The 10,000-nt window shown below is 35.1% G+C and overlaps 2 protein-coding genes across 3 annotated transcripts in view; both read right to left on the bottom strand.

The window, feature by feature from the left end:
- LOC122253135 (uncharacterized) overlaps window positions 1-2,115 on the bottom strand; it is a 14,210-nt gene extending 12,095 nt beyond the window's left edge. For both annotated transcript variants that reach the window (XM_043015952.2, XM_043015951.2), the window contains exons 1-2: window positions 2,000-2,115; window positions 945-1,039 (exon numbers count right to left, since the gene is read on the bottom strand). In XM_043015952.2, the coding sequence (XP_042871886.2) occupies window positions 945-1,033 (89 nt within the window). In that variant the 5' untranslated portion in view covers window positions 1,034-1,039; window positions 2,000-2,115. The remainder of the gene's footprint in view (window positions 1-944; window positions 1,040-1,999) is intronic.
- Window positions 2,116-5,172: 3,057 nt separating this feature from the next.
- Window positions 5,173-10,000, bottom strand: part of LOC122253137 (glutamate receptor U1) — a 15,698-nt gene continuing 10,870 nt past the window's right edge. Inside the window, exons 6-15 of the mRNA XM_043015953.2 lie at window positions 9,850-9,959; window positions 9,389-9,479; window positions 8,200-8,358; window positions 7,909-8,062; window positions 7,288-7,415; window positions 6,969-7,055; window positions 6,666-6,788; window positions 6,371-6,519; window positions 6,173-6,264; window positions 5,173-5,889 (exon numbers count right to left, since the gene is read on the bottom strand). Of these exons, the coding sequence (XP_042871887.2) occupies window positions 5,660-5,889; window positions 6,173-6,264; window positions 6,371-6,519; window positions 6,666-6,788; window positions 6,969-7,055; window positions 7,288-7,415; window positions 7,909-8,062; window positions 8,200-8,358; window positions 9,389-9,479; window positions 9,850-9,959 (1,323 nt within the window). The 3' untranslated portion in view covers window positions 5,173-5,659. The remainder of the gene's footprint in view (window positions 5,890-6,172; window positions 6,265-6,370; window positions 6,520-6,665; window positions 6,789-6,968; window positions 7,056-7,287; window positions 7,416-7,908; window positions 8,063-8,199; window positions 8,359-9,388; window positions 9,480-9,849; window positions 9,960-10,000) is intronic.

Below are 10,000 nucleotides of genomic sequence, written 5' to 3'. Positions count from 1 at the left end.
TCTTATGATAAGTATATACAATATTTAAATGATAAAAAAAAAAAAGTGATTTTATAGGAGAGGTAATTATTCATACTAGGATCACACAAAGATATATAGAGTTAATAACATACGGGTCAATAAGGACTCATATAATAGTACTATATTGTATAATAAGTGATCTGTGCAAAGTAAACAAATATTTACTTATAAAAGTCCGCAGATCCATGCATCCAACAATACCATGGTCTCCAAGCTTTACCATTTAAAAATAGTTATCTAACATTCACAGTACATATAAAGGCATGACCCCCCTAGAAATTTTAGAGCTGAATAAGGAACCAATACAAGCCTACTTTGCCAGATTATACATGGTGGAGGTTTGTTGGCCTCTGCCTATGTGGAATATGCAGAAGAAGAAGAAGAAGAAGAAGAAGAAGAAGGAAGAAGAAGAAGAAAAAAAAGAAGACAGAAAAACAATGCCAAATAAAAAGAATTATAATGAATTTATCGACAGATATTCATCAGCACCTCTGGCATGAGGTCACATTATGAACCTAAACCCATCCCCGACGGGGGAATTCTAGCCTTGAATGTCCAAATGCCGGGGCGTTCGAATTATTAGGCCTAAATCAATTGAATGGCTGGCACAATACTGTGCCGCCCGGCAACTTGGCTTTTGAATGCGCGGTACACATGCTGTACCACCCGTCCTGTGTGGGTTAATATCAATTAACAATCTCTTATAAAAACTTAATATTTTAACCCTTTCCCGACGGGGCACGCGCTACGCGAAAACCCCTAAGCCGGGCGATTGCAATATTGCGTTGAAATCGTCACACTGGCATGACGCCCCGGCATCGGGAGTTTAGCTGTGTCTCAGGAGTGTGACGCACCATCGTCATAGGGTTAAGCATCTCAACTTAAAAAATTGAAGTAACTTTCTATTATATAATATGCCTTACCCTGACAGCTGATCTGCAGCAATCATTTTCGTGTTGTGTAAAGACAGGTTGGACGGCTCCTCTTTGCTAAACCGAATCACATCTGCCATCACCGCCTGGATGGGAAAATTTCAGCGTAACAGGTAAACCAAAGAAATCTTAAAAAAGCTCTGTTATCAATTTGAATCCTTACTCAGTCAGAAATTAGGTACTTTTGTGTTGCAAATAACTACTGTACAATGAACACTGCAAATGGTGTGATTATCACTACCAGTATCACCGCTTCTACCATGAACGGTAATTTATATTATCTTTATTTTACTGAGTATCACTAATATCACTACTACCATTACTATAAGTTTTGAACTGTATGTACAACTACATATTTGATCTAATGATAATTTTATATATATCTTACAACTCTCACCCTCTTCTCTACTATAATACAAGTCAGACTTAAAATACAGCATCTCTGCACTGGTATCCGTGGCAATAACGTCACAACATTGAGATAAATTGACTATGAAATTATCAAAATCCCCAAACTTCCTGACCTGTTGATTACCTGTCATCAGGATCAGGTCTGTCAGATGCCAATTTAGTCATTTACTGAAATCCACATCCTTCATACTATTACTGATCTATTGGGAAAACCCGAGGAGTGTCTTATCATTGCATGAGTGCTTGATGGTGGTGTGAAGTCCCAGCTACACCCTGTACGTCTGACACTTCAATAATAAAAATTTCAATAATATCAAAATGGTAACAAAGGATATCTACCTTCAGGACCTGTGATTATTTTTATCATTGCATTTTCGAGGATTCAGAAATTGAATTAATCCAAATTCTACCCTAAAAGAAAACTCAATCATCCCTGTACTTGTTGAATATTATCCCACGGTGTCAAAGCAAGTGATTTCAAACCATGACACGAATTTACACATTGACTAGAAAAAAAATAACTACATAACCGCTATCATAAATAAATAAGTAATTATACTCCAATAAAATAAATTCGTAATCAGTTACTACTTTCTTATACGGTTCTACACTATTGTATAGTTGAGCTGACCTACCTATTATAGTCTGTTAGTCCTTCTAGACGCCAAATCTGCTACATAGAAATTTGTTTTTCGTTCAACACTCGTCTGCCACTGCACACCATTGCCTTTGCTTACTAGGGGTCATGCGGCTAAAGATTCGCATTTGGAAATACGACTTGAGTGGAATTCGTTAGAGTATTTATGAAAAAGGATATTACTCGTATGTATCTCTTCTAGAAAGTTACTAATCGTATATCCTTTTTATATGAAAATTTTCGTATTTTTGTAAACGAGACGAGGCGACGCGCGTAAACTTTAATATACATGATCCCTTGAAGAGGGTAAACAAACTCATTTTTTTCTTTACTCTATTTTTGATTGCACGATTGCCCTACATGCCTCATGAAATCTCTATCATTCAAATACGTTTTAATACATTATACTATACTTGACTCAATACTGGTGAGCTTCTAGGGAAGTAAAAGGAAAATGATTTTAAAATGAACCACATGGCGTATGTTGCTCCTAACATTGATAATTCATTATAATTATTCTTGCTGTTGCTCGTATCATATATTGTTATTACTGTTGTTATTATTTACATTATTAGTACCTTAATCATTATTATCATTATTATTTTTCTTGCTGTTTTACTCTTATATTTCATAAAAGTGCTTTTGTCATATCATTGTTATTGTTATCATTAGTATAATCATTATCTTCATCATCATCAATTATTACTATTATTGTTATTATCACTATCAATATTATTGTTATTATCATCATTATCATCATATCATTATCAACATCACATTCATTCATCATCATTAGTATTGATGTTATTAATGTTATCATAATCATTATTATCAACATCACTATCATCTTCATTATCATTATGATGATTATTATAATCATTATTGTAATGATTATAATCACCATCATTGTGATGATATTAATTACCATCATCATCCTTACTATTGTTAATACTATTATTATCATTATTATTATAATGATTATTATCATTATAAGGACAACGATTATTATCATTATCACTAATATAATATATTAATACTATTAGTACGCTCATCATTGTCATTATCATTAATATCACTATAACTGCTATTTCATAATCTATCATCATTACAACTAGTACTACTATCATTGTTATTATCATTCTTATGATGATAAAAATGATAATATTGATATTCATTATCAATATCATTATCAACATTATTACTATCATTATTAGCATTACCACCATTCTCATTTTTATCACAATCATTATTCTTTTCATGATTGTTGTCATAATCAGTACTGATTATACGATTATCATTCGCGTTGTTATTATCAACATTTGCATCGCGATCAATATAATTCACTAATAACTTCATTATTATTTGCAACATCATTATTTGTTTATTTTTCGTTTCCTTGTCTTGACCATTTGCATTGTTCCTCTTGTATTTGATGTTATCCTGATTTTTATGATTATTTTTATTGCTCTTATTTTCATTATTATTACCATTATCATCATTTTTATTATCATCGTCATCATTATTATTACCATTTTATTTTCATGAGTGGTGCTATTTCTTATTCTCTCTTGTTATCATATTTTTATCCTTATCATCTTTATATCATTAACATTGTTATTCCTTTTTCTTTTTGTACTTATTGATGTTATCATTATCCTCATCATGATTATTTTTTCTCAGTTATCATCACCAGGAACACCCTTAATAACATCACTATTGTTATGAACGATATCAATTTTATCATCTTCATTAGTGTTTTTGCTGTTACTACCTTGTTATTACCTTCATCAATGTTTTCTATCGGTAAATAAGTGTAATGATAAGTATGATTGTGATTTTTTTTTCTCTCTCTCATACACACACACACATACACACAACATACACTCCCTTCCTCTCTCTCTCTCTCTCTCTCTCTCTCTCTCTCTCTCTCTCTCTCTCTCTCTCTCTCTCTCTCTCTCTCTCTCTCTCTCTCTCTCTCTCTCTCTCTCTCTCTCTCTCTCTCTCTCTCTCTCTCTCTCTCTCACACACACTCACTCTCTTTCTCTCTCTCACAAAACAACTCTCTCTCTCTCTCTCTCTCTCTCTCTCTCACACACACACTCACTCTCTTTCTCTCTCTCACAAAACAACTCTCTCTCTCTCTCTCTCTCTCTCTCTCTCTCTCTCTCTCTCTCTCTCTCTCTCTCTCTCTCTCTCTCTCTCTCTCTCTCTCCCTCTCCCTCTCTCTGTTGAAACGGTTATCGTCGCCCTTTTCCTCCCCCCTCCTTCCCCAACACCACCCAAACACCCGGGCGATAACAGGCGTAAAGGAACAAGGCGAGTAAACAGGCGCCTGAAATCTTTAAATCAATGAAAAAAAGAATCATTACTTCATAATCAAGCACCTACTTGTAGAGTAGCGACTCGTGTTTGACCGAAATATAAGGAGACCCTGAGTCTGGGAGAAATCGTTTGGAATTATAAAAGATTCCTGAGATATTCCACGATTCCGCTCAATCACTGCCAATTCGCCTCATAGATAGCCCTTTCACCCATAAGATTTCATCACAATCCTTCTGTAACTTTTGATGGACAAATCAAATGAACAACAGATAGGTAATCGCAACTTGCAACGTGGCTATCTGCTTCGATGGAGTTAGTAATAAGGATGATAATAACCATAAAATGATGAAAAGGTTTATGATAATTGTGACTATATCATTATAATCATTATAATGTTATTGTGGCTGGTGTTAAGAGTTTTAACGCTATGCCGAGGGTTATTGTTCGTCTGTTTATGATTATCATGATAATAATCAGATTTCATTATGATAAAGGTAATGGTGATTAGGACTATCATTCTCACTGCCTTTCTTATGGTTTACAATTCATGGTAATGGTAATGAAAGAGATAACAGGGATGATACTGATAATAATCACAGTAATCATGAAAAAAATGATAACAGTAACATGTGATAACAATAATTGAAATATTGATGATGATAATACTGCTACTACTACTACTGATAATATAAATTAATGATACTACCTATCGTATTCTTTATTCACTTATTGTTTGGTGGAAACATATGGAAGTACATATTATAGCGTTTTACAGGTTGTTACTACCAGTACAACACAGTCGATTGTTCTCAAAGTGTAAGACAGGGAACAGTATTGTTACTTAAACATCTGATTTTATTTTACAGAAAAAAAACATTGCGTTGCTAAGCCATCATGGATTCTAGACTATTGAAATTTATTTAGATTATTGTTTTACTAGATGAACTTATGCATGGGTTGCGACATACATCATATCACATCAGCACTTGAATTAAAGAAAACGGAATCTTATAGACACTACTTTTCAATACCCCACTTTCCTAACTGTCACTTAGATAATAATCCTACGGTCCTTAGGATTGAAATTCGTATTCTCTCTCTCTGTTTGTAGCAGTCTATTAAATTCTAGATTAACATTATAAACAGACTGGAAACCAAAATTTGATGACATTTTCTTCTGTGAGCATTATGTATTCTCAATACGGAGACTACATTGTAAAACTTCCTAGACGACGTCGAGGGTAAATGAACAACAGTTATGGTCATTCATATATAAAGTACTATAGATTATATAAAAAACAATTATTCATCCATTCATTTATTTTTTTTCTTGAAGTCAATCGATGAAAACTTTCATCTTCTTTGGTACATCCGTCATTTTTTCTTGTTCCTCTGAGACCGGAAGTTTCACAGCTGGATAGGACAAGAGTGTCAGAGGAAGCCTGGAGCACAGGGCAGATCTGTTCACCAGGAGCTCCGCAATGAAGACGATCAAAGCTAATGTTAAAAATGCTCCAAGAAGCGTGAAGCACCCCACCAAGTCGCCAAGACCTAGACTTCGTGGACCTGAAGAAGGAAAGGAAAATGCTGCCATGAACAAAGTGAGGGATTGACATTTTTACTCTGAATCCTATGAATACCAAAATACATCACAGGTGCTCTTTAAAATGATATATCCTAGCATATTTTGCTGTAAGTTTTGCGTAATATAAAAATTATTTCTCTATTTTTCTGAATTCTTAGGTAGGACCACTTACTTTCTCCCTCCCTCCCCCCTTCTCTCTCTCTCTCTCTCTCTCTCTCTCTCTCTCTCTCTCTCTCTCTCTCTCTCTCTCTCTCTCTCTCTTACCTCTTGGACTTGGTCGAGTACACTCGTTGTCTTGAGGAAAAAAATCCTTTTGCCACTTTGCAAAAAGTCCTGCTTGTTCATACTGTAAAAATCTGGAGAACGGAAGTTACCACCATTAATTCAGTTTTGAATCACCATATCCTTAGATTTCTTAAAAGATATTTCTTCATTAATACACCTCTTTGTCATTGTCCTCACCTTGAATTGATGACCTGCGTATAAACTGAACCCTTCTTCATAATCCAAGCAAAGTAGGACTTGAAAAAAGTTTCTTTCGCTAAGGAAAATTTACAACACTGACAGTTCTTGTAGTCTGTGGCTATTGCTACCTTCAGGAACGACAAATCCTGCACAAAAGTAAGAAAAAATAATACAGTCCTGTATCCTCAGACTCAGTAGAGTTATTTCATGCACCATACAAAATAGAACGCGTTACTATAAAAACAACAATGCTACTGCGATCCAAAAACAACAAGCATAGGGCAAAACATACCTTGATAAACGCATGATCTCCTGTGCGGACCATATCCACACCGCCATCGTTGGACGAAGCCATAATGCTAGGCTGACGTCGTAACAAATCGCCCACCTTCCCATAGGTTCCCGACTGTGCCCTCTAGAAAAGAAAAGAAAAAAAAAAGAAAAAAAAGAAAGAAAAGAAAAAAAAAATATGTGTGTGTGTGTGTGTGTGTAAAAGCTATGCTGCATGTATTCAGATATTTGCACACCATACAAACGTGTCATTCACAGAGACTAACAACTACTGTGCACGGTTTGAGATGGACTTTTGGCTCACCACGAAGAGCGTTTCGTGTACTGATCCTCGCTTTACCGTCCAAGGAATTTCTTGTTGGTCCACCAGTTCCTCCAGTGAATCGGCAATCTAGAGAGAGGGCATTGCTTTTCTTTTATGTTTTCGTTTCTAAAATGGCAATATTAATTTACAAAATAGAGTATATTCCACAGAGATCAAAGGAAACGTGAAGGGAGTAAAGGAAGTACTGTTATGCATCATTATCATCTTTTAACATTTAGAAACTCAATAAATAAGCTCAAATTTTTAGGTTTTCAAAAATATAGCCCTTTTATTGCCAAGTTCGAGTATGGAACTTCACCTTGACAAGTTTGGGAGCAGTGAGGGAGGCGATGAGGGTTCCTGAGTATGAGTAGATGAGGGTTAGGACGAGAAGCCACCAGGAGCAATGCAGAACCCGGGAGGCATTTGTTTGTCGCATGGTATTGCCTGGGTTAAAGGAAGAGTTATGTGGTTATGAGGTATTGTCTGATCTGCCTTAATACTTGTAAAATCCTATGGGTTAAGGGCATTTTTAGGTACGACTTTACGAAAGATGATGGTTTGACAGATACGATATTTCATAGGGAGTGTGTAGTTATGTAGCATATAACTTTAGGGCCATACCAGATTCTTGAAAGACCTTCCTGTGTAAGATTTAAAAACAATTCTGTCTTCAAGAATTCATCTGATGGTATAGAAATTGTCAAAAGAGAGAAAGATCTAACTTAACTTGAACGAATCAGATACATGCACAATCAATATGAAGTGACAAATATATAAAACGCAACTACGTATATAAAACGCAAATGAAAGAGAAAATAGATACATAAAAAGATATATGAATGATAAAAAACAGATAAACAAAGAAAAATGAATGTAGGTGAAGAACCAAGTAAACATTAATAACAATCAAGTAAAACACAATTCCACCTTTCCATACTCTGACTTAGCAACGCCTTGGCTGTGTATGTGATGTACTGAACGATGGTGTTAGGCGTCTTCCCCTGGTGAGGATAGAGGAGAGGGAGGCGAGCCGACAGCAGCGAGAGAAGCGTCCCTACCACAACCACGAGCACAGCCGTCACCACCCAAACCTACATAGAAGACGAACCATGGTGTTAGCTCTATTCAGCCACCGGGGTTTCTATCTCCTCTACATGTGGTATTCATGAGTCTTCGCGAGCACGAGATGAGTACTGGAGTGCGTGCAACGACGTGTAACTCGGCTGACCTGCCAGGAGAAGGGTGCGAGGAAGGCCGTTATCTTGGAGCCACTCGTGGGCTCCGGGAGAAGGATCCCCGTCGGGTCCTCGAAGAAGGGCGCCGTGAAGTCGACGGCAGTGGAGCGCGCGTGGCTGATGGTGAAGCTCCCTATGGCGCCGTCGGCCTCCTGTAGGAAAGGATGCTCAGGCTTACGATGTGTCTTGCCTTAACTTGGCTTCCTGAGAGGTATTGTCTCCTGAATCAACTAGTTTGGTAGCGAAACTACTATGGATAATATGGTATATGGATAATCAGTAGGTTTAACTCAGGGGGGCGTCATACGGAGCCCAGAATCAAATAATGACTCTTGTTGTTCTCCAATAAACATCCTCATACTTCTTTCTATCTTCAGATATTCATAGGGAATATAATGTTCGTCTTGTGATATTCAAACAAAAAAGATACAAAGAGATGCTCTAACACCCAGGGCTTGTTACAGGATCGACAGGCCACGTCACACTGTAGGTCGGAGAAGGTGGTGTGAAGAGCGAGGTGTCATTCATCACGAGGTGTGAAGTGTCAGGTCAGGTAACGTTTATATATATATATATATATATATATATATATATATATATATATATATATATATATATATAAATATACATATATATACATATATATATATATATATATATATATATATGTATATATATATATGCATATATATATATATATACATATACATATATATATATATATATATATATATATATATACACACATGTATATATGTATATGTATATGTATAAATATATATATATATATATATATATATGAATATATATACGTATATGTATATATATGTATATATATGTATATATATATATATGAATATATACACGTATATACATATATATATGTAAATATATATACATATATATATATATATATATATATATATACTCATTAATATACTCATATATACATATATATATATATATACATATATATAATATATGTATATATGTAACATATAATATATTTATATATATACATATATATGTATATATAAATATAAATTTATAAATTTGTTTTTCAAACCCAAAGTGACCGATGATTACCAAAACAAATCTACAAAGGAGTAAAAGAAGAAGAAGAAAAAAAACAGGAAATAATATAATAACACATCAGATAGAAGACACGGGCGCCGTACTCACCCCTCGAACTACCATTCCAACCATGCCATTCCAATTCCCGTCCTCATCCTTGGCTCCAAAACTACCATCGGGAACCTCCTTCAGCCTATACCTAACAGAAGTGAAATAAGATAAGACAGATGAGAGAAAGGATGATGATGATAACAATAATGATATGGATAATATGAATAATGATGATAAAAGCCGTGATGATAATCGTCACAGTAATAATGATAATGATAACAACCAAAAGCTTCATCTTACTATTATTTATTATCATATTATATCATTAGCATCATCTTATTATCATCATTACTTCATCTTATTATCATCTCATCTTGCTTTTACCATCATTTCATTATCATGATCAATATAACCATTACCACTACCCAAATGACTATCACAACCCAAACCTAGCACTTTATTCACACAAAAAAGACGTCAACAAGGCAACAAACCACACCGTTCTCTTCGACCCTTACTTAAAACCAAGTTGTTTGGCGAGTAATTCCAACATCGAGAAACAGAACCCAGTAGCCTCAACGATCTCCGAAGACCCGCTGCGTTTTTCAAGCATGGTGAAGGGAGGGCGCTAAGAGGAGGAAAGATCTCAAGCATTAAGTGAGTGCTCTT

The sequence above is a fragment of the Penaeus japonicus genome, unplaced genomic scaffold (genome assembly GCF_977035675.1).
Source record: "Penaeus japonicus unplaced genomic scaffold, GWHDUDI00000001_assembly GWHDUDI00000019, whole genome shotgun sequence".
NCBI lineage: Eukaryota > Metazoa > Arthropoda > Malacostraca > Decapoda > Penaeidae > Penaeus > Penaeus japonicus.
Note: the sequence above shows the minus strand (reverse complement) of the source record. Positions and strands in the feature narration are given on the sequence as shown.